The sequence below is a fragment of the Podarcis cretensis genome (genome assembly GCF_951804945.1).
Source record: "Podarcis cretensis genome assembly, chromosome: 16".
NCBI classification, from domain to species: Eukaryota; Metazoa; Chordata; class Lepidosauria; order Squamata; family Lacertidae; genus Podarcis; species Podarcis cretensis.
Genome location: NC_137186.1, coordinates 23,685,794 through 23,702,941, shown reverse-complemented (window position 1 = coordinate 23,702,941; position 17,148 = coordinate 23,685,794). Strand labels below are relative to the sequence as shown.

General features: G+C 46.4%; 2 protein-coding genes across 2 annotated transcripts in view; both read left to right on the top strand.

Moving 5' to 3' along the window:
* The first annotated feature begins 1,818 nt into the window (after positions 1 to 1,818).
* On the top strand, positions 1,819 to 8,190 carry RPLP0 (ribosomal protein lateral stalk subunit P0). The gene is made up of 8 exons (XM_079957686.1): positions 1,819 to 1,861; positions 1,953 to 2,057; positions 4,034 to 4,209; positions 4,547 to 4,634; positions 5,405 to 5,551; positions 6,257 to 6,442; positions 6,831 to 6,971; positions 7,968 to 8,190. The coding sequence occupies exons 2-8, from the start codon at positions 2,004 to 2,006 to the stop codon at positions 8,121 to 8,123; spliced, it is 948 nt and encodes a 315-aa protein (XP_079813812.1). The 5' UTR covers positions 1,819 to 1,861; positions 1,953 to 2,003; the 3' UTR covers positions 8,124 to 8,190.
* Positions 8,191 to 9,783: 1,593 nt separating this feature from the next.
* The window catches only part of GCN1 (GCN1 activator of EIF2AK4), a 67,187-nt gene continuing 59,822 nt past the window's right edge, over positions 9,784 to 17,148 (top strand). Inside the window, exons 1-7 of the mRNA XM_079957339.1 lie at positions 9,784 to 9,861; positions 12,815 to 12,917; positions 13,150 to 13,213; positions 14,602 to 14,733; positions 15,132 to 15,240; positions 16,104 to 16,202; positions 16,449 to 16,583. Of these exons, the coding sequence (XP_079813465.1) occupies positions 9,844 to 9,861; positions 12,815 to 12,917; positions 13,150 to 13,213; positions 14,602 to 14,733; positions 15,132 to 15,240; positions 16,104 to 16,202; positions 16,449 to 16,583 (660 nt within the window). The 5' untranslated portion in view covers positions 9,784 to 9,843. The remainder of the gene's footprint in view (positions 9,862 to 12,814; positions 12,918 to 13,149; positions 13,214 to 14,601; positions 14,734 to 15,131; positions 15,241 to 16,103; positions 16,203 to 16,448; positions 16,584 to 17,148) is intronic.

Genomic DNA, 17,148 nt, shown 5'->3' with positions numbered 1-17,148 from the left:
GACCAAACTATATTCTTTCTGCGGCACCCCTGTGGGGCTCAGGAGTCCAGTTATGGTCACCCCTTGCCTGCAGAGCTGGCAGCCTCTCACCCCTTTTCGAACACCCTCCCCTTGTGGAGTGTTCCCTCATCCTCTCCTCTCCCCTCTCCTTGGAAGTTCCCTGGTCTCTAAGCTGTCCCCCGGTCTCTAAGTTGCTGCCCTTGGTCTCTAAGCCGTCCCCCACCGCAAAGAGAGGTGCCTCCTCACACTGCCCCACAAGGGCCTGGGAAGCACCCCCTGGCCAGCCCCAGAGGCACCATTCGCCTGGGAAGTTTGTAGCCAGGACTGCTGCAACAAACAGCCATGCTCCGTTGTAAACAGAAATCTGCCCTTTTTCCCTTATGGGGTATCCAAGAGCCCATATAGAGTACGTAGGTTCCCTATTGGTAGGAGAAAATAACAGAGGCCAACCAGAGAATATTGAGAAGCAAAGCAGCTAGTAAGCCTGATCTTTATTGATCTGTTGCAACAGGGTCCTCACCACACGAAGGAGGGAGGGGGAACCCAGAACAATGGTGTGCAAGGCCTTATATAGACTTTTGAAATTGCCACCCTGTAGATCAAGACCACCCCCAGATACATCATACCTACATCACAGAAAAGGCGGTCTAAAACAGAAATTTGAATGTTGTTTATCTCCTGTCTGGCAGGTTACTTGATTGGATGCCCTGCTTATTTGATTGGATACCCTGGGAAGCCTGGCCAGTCTTTTGTAATTATAAATACTTTGTAATGATAAATACCGTAGTTCTTGAGTCAGGTCACAGGCTCACCCTATTCAAACCTTAAGACAGGATATGTGAAGGAAAAGTCAAGAAAAACATGCAGAGAAAACATTTGGTCAGTTTGGGACAGTTTGGGAATAAAAAATGGTTCCAGGTCGGTCTTCCTGTGCTGATCTATCTATGTGCTTGGTTGGTACACTTATGAACATTTAACATATATCTAAGACCTCAAAATAGGGACGCGGGTGGCGCTGTGGGTTAAACCACAGAGCCTAGGACTTGCTGATCAGAAGGTCAGTGGTTCAAATCCCCACGATGGGGTGAGCTCCTGTTGTTCGGTCCCTGCTCCTGCCAACCTAGCAGTTCAAAAGCACGTCAAAGTGCAAGTAGATAAATAGGTACCGCTCCGGCAGGAAGGTAAACGGCGTTTCCGTGTGCTGCTCTGGTTTGCCAGAAGTGGCTTAGTCATGCTGGCCACATGACCCGGAAGCTGTACGCCAGCTCCCTCGGCCAGTAAAGCGAGATGAGCGCCGCAACCCCAGAGTCGGCCACGACTGGACCTAATGGTCAGGGGTCCCTTTACCTTTAAGACCTCAAAATTCCTATCACACAGCCATGCAAGCCTTTGAGAGGCAGAGATGCAAGAGAGCATCAGAGGAAGGGAGGGAAAGAGAGAAGGACAGAGGCCAGTGTTGCCTGCAGCACCCCTGACCATTCAAGGCACCCTGGCTGAAAACCACTGGCATATATATTTCCCTCTACATCTATATGGGTTTCTGCCCCAGCAGGGGGAGCATGCCTCTCTCAGCCTGCACAGCTACGAAAGCTTCCTCTCCCTTTAAAAGGCGGGAGAGGAAGTTTCTGGGTATTTGGAAGGATGGCTCTTTAGACCAATGAGAGCTGAGAATAGCTCTCTCCCCCCCCCCACGCTCTCCCGCCGCTTCCTTTCGTCACCGACAGACCTGTCCAATCCGCAGCGAGAGGAAGGGGGAGGAGAAAGCTGTTGCTCGCCGCCGATTGGCCGCGGCGCTCGGGGAGGTTATAAAAGCGTGGGGCGGGGCGGGGCTAGCTCTTTTGCTCCACGGAGGCCTCGTGAGGTAGGTGTGTTGCCGGTGGCGGGCCGGGGAGGCCTTTAGGGCCTAGGTGGGGCCGGGCCTAACCGGAGCCTCTTTTGTCTGTCCTCTGTAGAGAAACACCGGAGTCTTTAAACCGCTGCCGTGCGATCCTTGGGTCACCGCGATGCCCAGGGAAGACCGAGCCACGTGGAAGTCAAACTACTTCCTCAAGATCATCGTGAGTCTTTCTGGTGGCTTGGGCGAGGGGGAACAGGGCTGATGTTCTTATTTCTCCCGTTGGAAACCTTTTCTTTGTGGCACAAGTGGAAAACAAGACAAAAAAGAGATGCCGGCGAGGGTTTCTCTGAGCATGTACAAAGTACCATTAGTTCCTAGCATCCATTAGATGCCTCATAAAATACATCCTTTGGGGGCCGTGCAGAATAATAAAATAAGATTTAAGAAGAACACTGGCTCACTATTATTTATCACTTCATGGAATTTCTCTCGTGCTTAATTTTTAAAACAGCAACAACCTTTAAAGCAGTTAGTGATAAGATATCATCAATAGGTCTAACATAAAAAGAGCCTTGCTGGTCAAGGCCAGTGTTCCATCTTAGTTCAGCATGAAACCCACAAGCAGGATTTGAGCTCAACAGCCCTTTCCCCTTGTGTGGTTTACAGCAACTGGTATTCAGAGGCATTGCTCCCTCAGACTCTGGAGGCAGAGCATAAGCACCTTACACCTTGCAGGAATCATGTAATTAATTTCAAGAGAGATGCCTATGATTATAAGTACATTGTATGATTTGCCCTGAAAGCTATTGGGGACAGAAATTAAGTTGGGAAAGGAATAAGCAATAGGAGATGCATTGAAGGCTTCTGTCACCAGGTAAAGAGCACTTTTAAAAAAAGTAATAAATTAATCACAAAGCAGTACAGTGATCACAAATCATTGTAATCACAAAGCAGTACAGTACTCTGGTGAAAGTAATCCTCTTTGTATATTCTGCAAAAAACTTAAGTTTCAAAAGCAGCAGCAGTAATAACAATACACAATTAAAAAACACTTCCGTATGTACAGGATGCTTTTCTATTTAAGTTGCATGTATAAGACCAAACCTGCTGGGTAAGACCAAAGGCCCATCTGTCCAAAATACTTTTTTCATAGTGGCCAACCAGATGCTAATGGGAAGCCTGCATGCAGGGCACAAAGACAACTCTGCCCACTTGTTACAGTATTCTGAATGATATTGTCTCCATGATTAGTAGCCGCTAATAGCCTTATTCTCCATGAATCTGTTTATTCCCCATTTAAAACAGCCAAAGTTGGTGGCCATCACTGAATAGTCCAGCAAATTCTGTGGGCTCAACACACCATACAGCTCTGTCCTTATGTTGCAGCATCGTCTCAAGTCTGGAATGTTGGAGTCTTAAGAATAAGGATCTCTCAGTGCATACAGAATAATGTGGGATTGTAGCCAGACCCTTTCAGTGATGCATGGTTGGAGCAGGGCTCAGATGTACTATCATATTGCAGTATCCGAGATCATAATATGAGAAGCAGGAATCGATGGTCCTTCTGAGCGTGTACAGTAAAGGGTGACCACAGTTGGCCCATAGATCATAATCAGCATAAATTTGTCTACAGCAGGCATGTCCAAACAGTAGATCGTGATCTACTGGTAGATCCCCGGCTGATCCTGGTAGATCGTAGGATTAAATAAAGTTTACCGAAAGTTAACAAATAAAAGTTGAAGAACTCGGGGCAATCCTACCCTTAAAAAAGCTGCTCGGCTCTGGGCAATCCACCCGCCCCATGCACACTTCCTCCAATGACAATGGGTAGATCACTGCCAGTTTTTTTATACTGGGAGTAGATAACAGTCTGTTGGGAGTTGGACATGCCTGGTCTACAGGACTGGTGTAATAATGGGCAAGATAACGTATGTGAAACCCTGAATGCACAAAAATGCTAAGTATTGTTACTGTTACTAATTTGACTATATGCAAAATTTTGTACGTGTTCAAAGTGATTCGTATGTGCTAACTTGATTGTGTGCCACAGGGAAAGCCAGCACTTTATTCGGAGTTAATTTTCTAATTTAAATGTTACCCCTGTTTGATGTTTGGTATCTGCATCTTATTGCAAGCAGACAGTGTGCCAGCCCTAAGTTTGAAAAGGTTTTCTCAGGGTTTGCTTTCTTTCCGCAGCAACTCTTGGACGACTATCCAAAATGCTTCATTGTGGGAGCAGACAATGTTGGTTCCAAGCAGATGCAGCAGATCCGCATGTCCTTGCGTGGGAAGGCCGTGGTCCTGATGGGGAAGAACACCATGATGCGCAAGGCAATCCGGGGACATCTGGAAAACAACCCTGCTCTGGAAAAGTTAGTGATGCAGCATTTCCTAGATTCCTTTGCATTAGCTGTAAAAAAATACGCATTTTTAAAATAAGATTGAGCCAGTAAGTCCTTTGTTCAAAGTGTGCTTGAGCTGCAAATTCACTAGATGACCCTCTATCAGTCTCGCGGCCAATCTCTGCAGTATAGGGATAATACTGTCCTACCTTAAAGGGTTGTTGCAAAGGTTATTGAGAGCATGTATGTAAAATTTGTTAATTCTACAGCTGGATGTTATTGTTACCTGCCTATAATTTTTGTTTGTTTATAAAGAAATCAGGTTAGAAATGATGTTGCTAATAGAACATGTCTTGTTTCTCGTTAGGCTTCTGCCTCATATCCGTGGTAATGTGGGCTTCGTGTTCACCAAGGAGGATCTGACTGAAATCAGGGACATGTTGTTGGCCAACAAGGTAAGTAGTAACCACTTAGGAGGAAGAGAGTGGCTCTTTTCACCTAAATTGCCCCAACCTGGTGGTCTCCAGATGTTGTAGAGTACATCTGATATAACAACAAAAACAAGTTATTATTTATACCCCAGCCATCTGGCTGGGTTTCCCCAGCCACACTGGGTGGCTGCCAACAAAATATTAATACATTAAAACATCAGTCGTTAAAAACTTCCCTTAAATAGGGCTGCCTTCAGATGTCTTCTAAAAGTCAGATAGTTGTTTATTTCCTTGACATCTGATGAGAGGGCGTTCCACAGGGCAGGCGCCACCACTGAGAAGACCTTCTGCCTGGTTCCCTGTAACCTCACTTCTCACAGTGATGGAACCACCAGAAGGCCGTTGGAACTGGACCTCAGTGATAAGGAAATAATAAGAGCTTGCTGGATTAGGCCTATATAGTCCAGTGTCCTGTTCTTACAGTTGCCAAGCAGATCCTCAAGTGGGACTTGAGTGCAAGGACACTCCCCTTCTGTGGTTTCCAGCAACTGGAATTCAGAAGCTTACTGCCTCCAGTAGTGGAAGAACATCAGTCACTGTGGCTTATAGCCATTAATAGCCTTATCCATTAATTTATTAAATTGTCTTTAAAAACCTCCCACATTGGGGACCATCACTCCTGTGGGAGTGAAATTCCATAGTTAATTTCACCTTTTTGAAGAAGTACTTTATTCGGTCCTGAATCCTCCCAACATTCAGTGCCAAGGATGACTTGGGTTTTTTTCCTCCCTCAGGTACCAGCTGCTGCTCGTGCAGGTGCCATTGCCCCCTGTGAGGTCACTGTGCCAGCTCAAAACACCGGCCTTGGCCCTGAGAAGACCTCCTTTTTCCAGGCTTTGGGCATCACCACCAAGATCTCCAGGGGCACCATTGAAATTCTGGTGAGTACTTAGTGGCTGTCTATGGTGATTGTGCTTATACTTCTATTTCTTTTTTTTTTAAAAAATAGCTACCCCAGGTTTTCATGAGAAGAAGGCAAGTTATAAGGGGTGGCAGGACAAGGCACAATAATAGCAATGTGTACTCCCAAGGCTGGAAGGATAAACACCCATTTGGTGCTCTGAAGATCTCACTGACCTTTCTGCATTTGAACGTGTATCTTAACCATTGTCAATCTTGTTTGGCTTGTATGGCAGCTTATATTAATAAATTGTCTTAAGTGTGTGTGTTGTTTTGTTTGTAATTATGTGATATATTTTTGTGTTTCTGTATTGTAAACCACCCTGTGTTCCTTGAATGAAGGGCAATATTTAAGTGTAAAATAATAAGTCAGGAATGATTTATTGTTTTTATTGTTAACATGAGCTGATTATGTTTCTTTCCTTTTGTTAATTTTTCGAAATATAAATGGTGTGTGTGAATGATACTCACTTTCTGCAAAAGTACTTGACATGAATGAAGCAGAGGGGCCAAGAGGGACTTGGCCTTAGCCAGCCTGACAGGAGAGCGTGTTGTTTTCTCCTTTCAGCACTTCTGACTCAACTGGACTAAACATACATCACCTTGCTGAGATGGTGTACAATTCTTGTTCTTGTAAAGAAGTTGCTGTTGAATTTGCTGGTTTTTCTCCCCCTCTTGTTTCTCAGAGTGATGTGCAGTTGATCAAGACCGGAGACAAAGTGGGTGCCAGCGAAGCCACCTTGCTGAACATGTTGAACATCTCCCCCTTCTCCTTTGGGCTCGTCATCCAGCAGGTGTTTGATAATGGCAGCATTTACAGCCCTGAAGTCCTGGACATCACTGAAGAGACCCTGCATGGGCGCTTCTTGGAAGTAAGTGATGCCTCTTTTGATTTGCATGGACAAGTGGTCTGCCTTCGCTTGGTGTGGTCTGATTCAGTGGAAGGCAGATTTGTTGTGCCTGAAGTTGGCCACCCCATATCCACTTATCCTAGGAGTAAGTCCCACTGAATTTGATAGGACTTCTGAAAAGGCATGTATAGGATTGTGCTGTGAGTGTTCCAGAAGTAGCACTGAAAATTGCTTCCTTTGTATGGGTGTGTACCTAGTTTGAAGTCACTAGACTACAGTTGGAAAGTAAAAATGCCAGTTGTTGTTTATTTTGCATTGTGAATTTGGGAGAGTACAGGGAGCGCCTAAAACATATTGGAATTGCCACGGGATGAACAGGAGTAAAGACGTGCACTTTTTCTCCTACCAGGGTGTTCGCAATGTTGCCAGTGTTTGCCTGCAAATTGGCTACCCGACCGTTGCCTCTGTGCCCCACTCCATCATCAATGGGTACAAACGAGTCCTGGCTGTGGCTGTAGAGACTGATTACTCTTTCCCATTAGCTGACAAGGTAAGGATGATGATATGTTGAACTGGATGATGAGTGCATAATGTTGAATTGGCAAGAGTGGTTCCAGTGGCTACAGCTTTCCTTTTTGTATGTGTGCATATATTATTTGAATTTTACATATAAACATAATGGAGAGCAAGCTAACATAGCGTGCATCAAGGTACAACTTCGAAACATTACCTAACACCCAAGCACATCAGGTGCTCTGCTACAATTATATTGTTCGTTTTGAAATTATTAGGTATAGTAATAAGTCTGCAAACCCCGAAGTCCTTGAATTCTCTGTTGTCACTTTAACACCAGACAGCTTAAGATTCTGAAATTCACAGGTGTGGAAGTTGTAGTATTGCCCTCCCTCAAAAAATAATAATTTAAAAAATCACATTTTTCACACTAAAACTTATGTGTGAACTGCAACTTAATCTGGTTTCTTGTGATTGTAGTCTTTGAGGCAGGTTTTGCAGAAAGTTTGGAGAAGCCCACGGGAAAATTCTACCACAAGTTAATCACTCTTTGGTTCCTCCAAACTTCCCCCCCCCCAAGCTGTTTTAGGCACCAAAATCCCATTAGCCCCATCAAGTGTGGGTTAGGGATGATAGGAGTTGTAGTTCAGACACACCTGGAGGGTCAATAGTTCCCCACACCTTCAAATGTGATCCAACATAAATAGGGAGATTGTTTGGAGGAGAGCTCAAGTCTATTTTTGAATCAGGGTGGGGAATCCTTTTCACCTGTAGGGCTATATTTGCTTCTAATGGTGGTGCACATACCAGTGGTGGGAAGGGCAAGAGACAAAAGTGGGTAGAGCAACAAATGCAGATTTTACCTTCCTTTGCAGTACATTAGTTTCTACACACACTTGTGCACCCCTCTCCATCCAGGCAAACATGATCCGAGTTCAAGTGACACATTCCTGCCAGCAGAAACCATTCATGGCACAAAGTGCCAGTGGGGGATGTATGAAGCTGACCTTGCTTTTTTTTAATTTCTCCACAGGTAAAGGCCTTCCTGGCTGACCCTTCTGCTTTTGTGACTGCTGCCCCTGTGGCAGCTGAGGTTGCAGCTCCCGCTGCAGCAGCCCCAGCCAAGGTGGAGGCCAAGGAGGAGTCTGAAGAGTCTGACGAGGACATGGGATTCGGTCTCTTTGACTAACTTTCAGAGTTTTGTTGCCAATCAGTCGGAGCAGAATGAAACAATAAAATAAAAGTACTTCTCTACACACCCATGTCGCATTATCATTCTTGGTTAGTCCTCTGCCAGGGGGAACTATCAACTTCTCTCCTTCAGTGGTTATGGCACTCCACCTGTTATAAAGGCAGGGCTATGCAACTGGGACGCAGGTGGCGCTGTGGGTTAAAGCCTCAGCGCCTAGGGCTTGCCGATCGAAAGGTCGGCGGTTCGAATCCTTGCGGCGGGGTGCGCTCCCGCTGTTCGGTCCCAGCGCCTGCCAACCTAGCAGTTCGAAAGCACCTCCGGGTGCAAGTAGATAAATAGGGACTGCTTACCAGCGGGAAGGTAAACGGCGTTTCCGTGTGCGGCTCTGGCTCTGGCTCTGGCCAGAGCAGCGATGTCACGCTGGCCACGTGACCCAGAAGTGTCTCCGGACAGCGCTGGCCCCCGGCCTCTTAAGTGAGATGGGCGCACAACCCCAGAGTCTGTCAAGACTGGCCCGTACGGGCAGGGGTACCTTTACCTTTATGCAACTGAATGCATGCCTGGTCCACAGTCAGTGACCTCCCCCTTCCACAATTCAGGGGACCACCTCCGTCCACAATTCTAGCCCTCCCTGATCTGAAGTAACAAGGCTTTCAGAATTTTTTTTCCAGCTCAGGAAGCTTGGAATGATCTGCAGTTTTGCAGATCAAAGAGTAGTTTCGCCCTGGGCCTCTTACTCCCTTGAGCAGAAAACTAAGGGAGGGATATGTAAATCTGAGATAAGGAACCTTTGGACTAGAAGATGTTGCTGGAATGCGGTGAAACCCCAGCATTTCTCATTCTTTGCCCCACGGAGGTGAAGAATAGGTAATATCCTATATCGTATGTATGTACATAAGTATTTTCAAGCTGCTTTTCCAGACAAGTCCAGCCTATCTTAGGTGTTGTGAGGATAAAATGAGGGAAGGAGAACCATATGTATTCTACCTTCAGCTTAATTCAGGGAAAAGGTTTGGGTATATTGTGAGTGAGTGAAGAATATGGCAATCACTGTGGGGAAATGGATGTTTACTTTGAATCAGCAGGGTGGCTATCACACACCCCTACCTACCTAGCAGGGATAGGCTTGAGGGAAGTTAGGGATACTTCCTAGTAATTGCTAGAGATGTAGCTGTTACAGTCTGTTGAAACAAACAGTATTGTGCTGCCAATTTGTGAAAGCCTTTGTAGATGGAAATCCTAGCTTTTACTCCATCCTGAGCTTGTTTTTTCTCCTCCCTCCCATTCCCTTTTCCTTTGGTGCTGTCTCTCAGGCCCTACCCTCCAGTGTCAAATCATCTTCCTGATAAGCCACTTTGGAAACTTTTTATGCCTGGGGAGTGGCACAACTTGCCCCCTATTACTAATAAACAGTCATCCACAGAAGTTTATACCATAGCGGATTTTTTATCTTTAATTAGAGTTGACAAGACTGGGAATTAACGGGGGTAATTTACAGTATTTGGAGTGGTGGCTGCTTGTAGGCCGCAGCCTCACTTTAGCTTAGCCACCACAGAAGGCGTGGTAAAAGGAGGAGGAGCCTTACTTAGCTTACGTCAGCCTGCCTCGCTCCTCCCCTCCGTCTAACAGCTCAGCAAGAAACTTCGTGACGCCATTAAGCTGCGCCCAAAGCTCCCCGGAAGTGACGGAGAATTATTTCCGGGTTGGAGCCGGCGCTATGGCGGCTGACACGCAGGTGGGTGCTGCTTGAGGCGAGGCGACGGGCGGTGCGAGGAGGCGAGAGGAATGGAAGCGAGCCGTGGGCAGGCGAGGGCGGAAGGCAGCGCCTCTTCCCTCTCTGGCCGCGGGGCCGCGTCCTTCCTCCCTCCGCCCAGCTGCGGAGCCCCTTGGGCAGGGCCGGGGGAGGGGGAGGTCAGTAGTTGGAGCCCGTCCAGCTTGTCTGTTGGCTGTCAGAGGGGGAGAAGCAGGTCCCAAGGAAGATAGGAAGCGGCCTTCTACCACGCCAGACGCCACCGAGCAAGAGCCCTTCTGCTAAAAATAAAGCAAGATTCCAGTCCTTAGGGTTCTGGAGAAAGTCCTCGTTTTAGTAGGCGCCTACCTCACGCTTAACCAGACTGTTGCTCCGTCTAGCTCAGTGTTGTTAGCTCAGCGGCGCTCCACGTTTTCAGACAATGACTCTTTCAAGCCTTGCCAGGAATTGAACCTGGTACCCTTTGCATGCAAACTAGGTTCTCTGTTGTTGAGCAAGGACCGCTCCCCAGGAACATATGAAGCTGCCTTATACTAATGGCTCTTCCAAACTTCCTTTTGTGCCTTGCGTCTAGGCACAGATCTGGGATTTCCAGGTCCATTTTGGAGCAGGTTCCCCCCCCCCCCGTTTTCCCTGGTGAAACCTGCGTTTTACCACTGAATTGGAACAAATAGCAATTGGGTTTCCCCGCACATTGTTGTTTGCTCTGATGCAGTGATAAAACTGGGTTTTCCTGGTGAAAGTGGCATGGCAGTGAAACAAACAAAAAATGCACCACTGCTTAGACATGGACCTGGAAATCCCAGACCTGTGCTCAGAAAACACGGAACAAAGAGGAGTGTGGTTGAACCCTCAGACCATTGGTCCATATAGCTCAATATTGTCTGTGCAGAATGGGTTTCAGACAGAAGACATTCTGAGACGTACTTAGGGATTCCAGGGATTTTACTGCCCCTGCATCCGTTTCTTACCTGCCCGTCACCATAAGATCCCAGGGTTACAGTTATTTTAAAATGTAGTGTTGAAAATAGTTAAAAACAAATTGAGCTTGAGAGCTGCTGCATGCAGAAAAAATGCTGTGTAACTGAGCCACAGTTTCTAGTTCTCATGGTTCTGAATTAAAGACTGGTTTTAAATAGAAGCATAGGAAGCTGCTTTACAATGAATCAAATCATTGGTCCATCTAGCATAGCGTTATCTGTCTGCAATGACTGGCAGTAGCTCTCCTGGGTCTTAGACAGGGAGTCTTTCAACGCCCTACCTGGAGATGCTGGAAACTTAACCTGGAACCTTCTGCATATAAAGTATATGCGTCACCATTGAGCTGCATCCTTTACCACTAGTTCACTATTTTCAGGCTCTAATTGTCAGTCTCTTATTTGACAGTGGGCATACCTTAGTGGCATAGCACTTGCTTTCCAGTCAGAAGATACCAAGTTCAGTCCTCTCTGTTAGCCTAGGAAAAACTCCCATTGGAGGTTCTGAATAGCCTCTTCAGTTTAGCCAACATGTTGCCCTTGAGGTGGTGTTGTAGTACTCCAACTCCCATAGTTCCTGAGCATTGGTCATACTTGCTGGGGCTGATGAGAGTTGGAGTCCAACAGCATCTGGAGGGCACCATGCTGACTACTGCCAACACCACAGTTAGACGAATCGAAGATCTGACTCTGGGCCAGCTTCCTATGTGGTGACAAGGTGACAAACCTGTTGGGTACCTTTGTATTTTCTGCTAAACGTAGTTTCTCTTGGAACAAATGAAATTTGAGAAAACAAAAACTTTTCTAATGTAACCACTGCAATACACTGCATTGCGACTTTCCTGCTGGGTTGCTAGGGAAACCAGGCCTACAGGTAGAGCTACAGGAGAATAGAAGCAGATGGAACTGGAAACATTTAGTGGACAGACTCTGCCAGAAATAGGTTGGATTTGAAAACCTCCTCTGTACTGAATAGATGGTTTTGAGCAAGCTGCTAAGAGTCAGCCTGGTCAAGCTCATAGAGTTGTTAAGGATAAAATGGGATAAAATACAGGAAAGAACTTTATACCATGACAGGCTATTGATCTACTCAGCTTGATATTGCCTTTACTAGCTGGCAGTGGCTCTCTCCAGGATTTCAGACAGAACTGCACTGCCTGGAAATGCCTGTGATTGAATCTGGGACATTTTGCATGCAAAGCAGATGCTTTGCCACTGATTTTCTGGCTCTTCCTTCAACACACACGAGCATAGGAAGATGCCTTATTTTGAGTCAGACTACTGAAACATCTAGCTCAGTATAATGTCTATGCTGTGGGTTTCATATAGTAGTCTTTTCCATCTATGTCTGGAGATGCCAGATATTGAACCTGTGACCTTCTGCATACAATGCACATACTCTGCTTTCTGACCTACAGCCATCCCCTCATCCATCTCTGCCTTGGCTTGTTTTCCTGACCAAGGTTGTTATGTCAGGAGGAGTAGCTATCCAAGGGTCTTGTTCATTTATTTTATTAAATTCTATTCTCTTTTTTCTTGATTGGCTCCCACTAGTTGTTGGCTCACTAGGAGGCAGACCCAGGACCTGCTTGTCTTTCTCAAAATTTGATACTGTGTTAAGACCTTTCCCTTGATTTTCTTTTGAGTCTTTCTCCCTTGTTTTCTTTGCCTGCTGTGTGTGTGTGTGTGTACGTACACACTACAAAGAAATAATGAGTAGTAAGGAATTCAGTCAAAAACACTTTCAGGTGAAACTGGCAACTTGATCTGATACATGTTAAGCTTGCAAGCTGATGCACACCTACCTGAGACTAAGTCTCAATGAACTTTTCTCCAGAAGAAACACACATAGGATCAGGGTCTTAGTTCAACCAAGGAGCTCTAATGTAGATGTACATTGGCCATCTGGAGAGGACTAAACTAGAAACCCTTCTCTCCTTCCACCCCGATTGGCCGTTTAGGTTTCTGAAGCACTGAAGAGATTTGCAGTGAAAGTGACCACATCCAGTGTGAAGGAACGAAGAGACATCCTCAATGAACTTGCAAGATGCATCACTGGGAAAGGTATTCACATTGCGCCACAGCAAGGCTCAGATCCTAGAAATCTCTGAGCCAAATCTGGTCTCATCTGGCCCCTTCATTGCAAACTCCGAGGCAAAAAAGTTTGTTGTTTCATATCCATCTCTTGCTAAAGAATATGAAACAAAGTCCTGCAATCTGAAGATTCTCAGGGTAGCACACATTTTATAAAATGCACATCAATACAAAGATCATTAAACCCTCCACCTTGTTTCAGATCTTCCAGAAGGTGCCGTGAAGGGCCTCTGCAAGTTGTTCTGCCTCACCCTGCATCGATACAGGTAAGAGTGTGAGCTTAGAGTGTCAGAAGATATTCAGAAAAGACTAACCAAAATAAGGGCTTGTAGCAGCTGCTCTCTGAGGAAAAGTTAACAATGTTTGGGGACATGAGGGAGGTGTTCTTCCTCCCTCCCTCCCTTTGTGATAGCTGTTTATTGGCATTTCTGTTTGATTCATGTAAATCAAAGTTGAGAAACTTTTTTTTAATCCTGAGGGCCAGATTCTTTTTGGGGCAGCCTTCCAGGGGGCTGCATGCCATAGGTGGTGTCATGGACTGGCTGGATGCAGGGAAATGGTAGGAGGCACCAGATGGGAAAAAGACTCAGAGCCTGGGGATTGGTGGTGGGACAACAATGAGTGGTCAGAGGGAGAAGACTGGGAAGAGAATGTGTCGGAAGCTGAAGCGGTAACTAGGTTTAGTGAGCAGAAAGAGGCTGTAGCAGAGAGCAGTCCAGAAGTGGAGGCTGGAGAAGAGGAGGCCAAGAGGCAGAGATCAGACAGGCTGCTGAATAAGCCGGGGGTCTCCCCCTCCTGCCTCAACCAGCTCCCTTCCCCCTTGGTCACCTAGAACCAGAAGAGGTATGAAGAGGGTGGAGCAAAGACAGACAAGGTGGAGGAGACTCAGGGTGCTTGGGAATAACCTGGGGGAGGAGGAGTTTCAGGGAGCTGGCGGGGGGCGGGGTAGACTTCACAACTGCCTCATTGAGGCAAGACCTACTGGGAAGAGTTGCTGTGTTCCCTAAGCCTAAGCTGTTTTGTTTCTTTGAATAAAGAGTTAACTTCCCCAACACCTTGTGAGTTATTCCTGACCTATTCCCGACTCCTGCCTTGACAGGCAGGCAGAGCAACAAATGTGAATCTTACAGTACACACACTTGCATGCACCCTGCTCCATCCTCCATCCAGGGAAGCAAGAGGCATTATCAGAATTCAAGGGCATATTCCAAAGCATAGGCCAAAACACCCAAAGAAAGCAAAACAGAGCTGGTTTGAGGGGTGTGGTCTGGGAAGGATATGGGGCCTGGTTAAAGTTTTAAGGGCCAGATAGAGAGGCTTGTACATTTGACCCCTATGTCGGAAGTTCCTCATCCCTGATGTAAACATTTGCCATGCTCAGTGAAATAACTATTTTTAAAAGACTGCCGTATAACAATCCAGTAGTCGTCATTGTTTACCTAATTGAAAAATTATGTTACACGTCTTTCCATTTCAAAGAGACATTGATATTGAGGTCCGATAACACACAGATTTGTTTAAATTTACTTAATAGGTTAATCAGTTGAAACGCAGCTTGTTAATAATGTAGGCTGGTAGGAAGGTGCTTCCAACCCTAACCTTAAGGATAATCAGCTGATTATTTCTGAAACCCTCCAATTTCTTCCCCCGTCAGAGATGCAGCCTCCCACAGAGCCCTCCAGGCAGCGCTTCAGCAGCTTGCAGAATGTCAGCCGGAAGCAACTGCCAAGAACCTTCTGCAGTCCCTGCAGTCTTCGGGGATCAGCAGCAAGTCTGGAGGACCCAGGTGAGAGTCGGAATTCAGTGCCATGGCATCTTTGGGAATCATTTCTTGAAAAGGTGGCTGTCTGCTTCCCAAGGCCCCTCCAGACACTCTCTTTATTGTGCATTCATGACAATTTGCATTTGTAATGGTGCTGGGGCAGTTATATGTGATTCCTGCTTTCAGTGCTGTTTGCTCCTGCAAAAGCTTTAGGGTAGGCATGCTTCTTCATTTCCGATCACCGCATGCCTTGTAGCTTCCTGCTGAAACCCTGTAACTTCTTATATCACAGATATTACAGGTTGGGAGTTTTTTGGCTCAGCTTTTGTTGCACTCAAGAGAGCAATAATATAGCTGTTAACATTATTGACTGTTTTTCCTGGAGTTGAGGCCTCATTTCCTTCTCGCTTTTTCTGTGGCAGTAAAAGCAGTGGATCTGCGGCCTTGCAGGCCCTCTCCTGGACTTGCCTGCTCGTTCGCATCGTCTTCCCCACACATGAGAAGAGACAGGGAGAAACCTGGGAGAAACTAGTAAGAAACCTTGACCTCCACTTTTTGATAATGCATCGTATACGTGTATATTGCAAAGCAATTAAAATACAAAAATTGAAAGCAAAAATGAAAAAAATTACCCACACCCTCTGCATGAGATGAAGTCCACATCCCAATCAGATGTCCATTCAAGTCCACATCATATATCCAGATTCCATAGGTCCACAAAGAAAGTAAAGCAACCAAAAATGCTTGTATGGAGTATTTTATACTCATTCTTCACTGTATACAGAATGAAGCAAAATGGCGCGGGCAGCACTGTGGTCTAAACCATTGGGCTTGCTGATCAGAAGGTCAGCTATTTGAATCCCCGCGATGGAGTGAGCTCCCGTCGCTCTGTCCCAGCTCCTGCCAGCCTAGCAATTCGAAAGCATGCCAGTGCAAGTAGATAAATAGGTATTGCTGCAGCAGGAAGGTAAACGGTGTTTCTGTGCGCTCTGATTTCCATCACAGTGTCCTGTTGTGCCAGAAGCAGTTTAGTTCTGCTGGCCACATGACCTGGAAAGCTGTCTGTGAACAAACATTTGCTCCCTCAGCCTGAAAGCCAGATGAGCGCCGCAACCCCATAGTTGCCTTTGACTGGACTTAACCATCCAGGGGTCCTTTACAGAATGAAGCTATGTCAATCAACCATAAAGGGGTCCTTTCGTTCTGCACTTTGTGCCATTCTAATTTTATTGGTGTGTTCAACAAGTGCAAATTTCCATACTTTTTCATGCCAGTTCGTCGAAGAGACCCCATCCATACTTTTCTAGTACATAGTTACATTGGAGTTCAGCAACATCTGGAGGACCAAAGGTTCCCCATAATTTATACTGGTCCGTTCTCTCCTTTTTAAACAGGTGGAAGTTCAGTGTCTGCTGCTGTTGGAGGTTCTGGGTGGCTCTCGCAAGCCGGTGGTGGACGGGGCTGTGAAGAAACTGAACAGGCTGTGGAAAGAGGTGTTGTATACATCTTCTGAGAGCATGACACAGATTCTGATTATTTAGGTCACGGGTGGCCAGCATGGAACCCTCCCGATCATTGTTGGACTGCAACTCCCATCAGCCCCAGCTAGCATATCCAGTAGTTGGAGATTGTGGGAGTTGTAGTCCAACAACATATGGAGAACCCCATGTTTGCTACCCCCCAATTTGAGCTCCTTGAATTAGCTTCTTGGTTGTGCTGATTTGATGTCTTCTCCTCAGAACCCTGGGCTGGTGGATCAGTACCTCTCTGTTATTCTCAGCCTCGAAGCCAGCCAAGGCTACGCAGGCATGTTGGGCCTACTAGTGCAATTCTGCACCACTCAGAAAGAACTTGACGTCATTAACCGATACAAGGCAAGTACCCCAGGGCAGCCTTGGAGAAAGATGTGACTTGTTAGCAGGTTGCCAGCAGGGGCATGGATTGAGCTTGCACCCAGGGTTAGAATCAGCTGGTTGTGGGTCCTTAAAGCAGGTTGTGGAGAAGTGGATCCAGTCAGTGGCTTGCATCCTTATCTCCCCAACCCTCAATGCCGTCAAGTGACCTGTTTTTGCCCATGCTGATGATCAAGCAGATTGTTTGGGCTTGCATAGCCCCTTTGACTCAGCAGCATCTTGTAGAATTCTCTTCGTAGGGCAGGTTGGTGTGGCTGGGCCAAATTGTGGGGCGAAGGCAGGGCACTGGTGAGCCTTATTTGGACGGAGTCTAAGATTTTGGACGGAATCTAAGATTTTGGAGGCTCTTTCTGGTGGGGGAGGTGTCAGTCCTGGGGAATGCTACCTTTTAATACCTGGAAAAGTAAAGCACCTCAAGTTCAGATTCCTGTCTCTTGTGCATCAAGTACCAGAAATTCTTGCACACTTCTTTCTGGGGAAATAGGGTGGTGTTTGCAACTGTGCCTGTGAAGGGGGTGGGGGCTCA

Coding starts and splice junctions, on each gene's coding strand:
- RPLP0 (XM_079957686.1), top strand. CDS start 2,004: ATGCCCAGGGAAGACCGAGCCACGTGGAAGTCAAACTACTTCCTCAAG. Junction 2,058..4,033: donor ACTACTTCCTCAAGATCATC/GTGAGTCTTTCT, acceptor TTCTTTCCGCAG/CAACTCTTGGACGACTATCC. Junction 4,210..4,546: donor AACAACCCTGCTCTGGAAAA/GTTAGTGATGCA, acceptor GTTTCTCGTTAG/GCTTCTGCCTCATATCCGTG.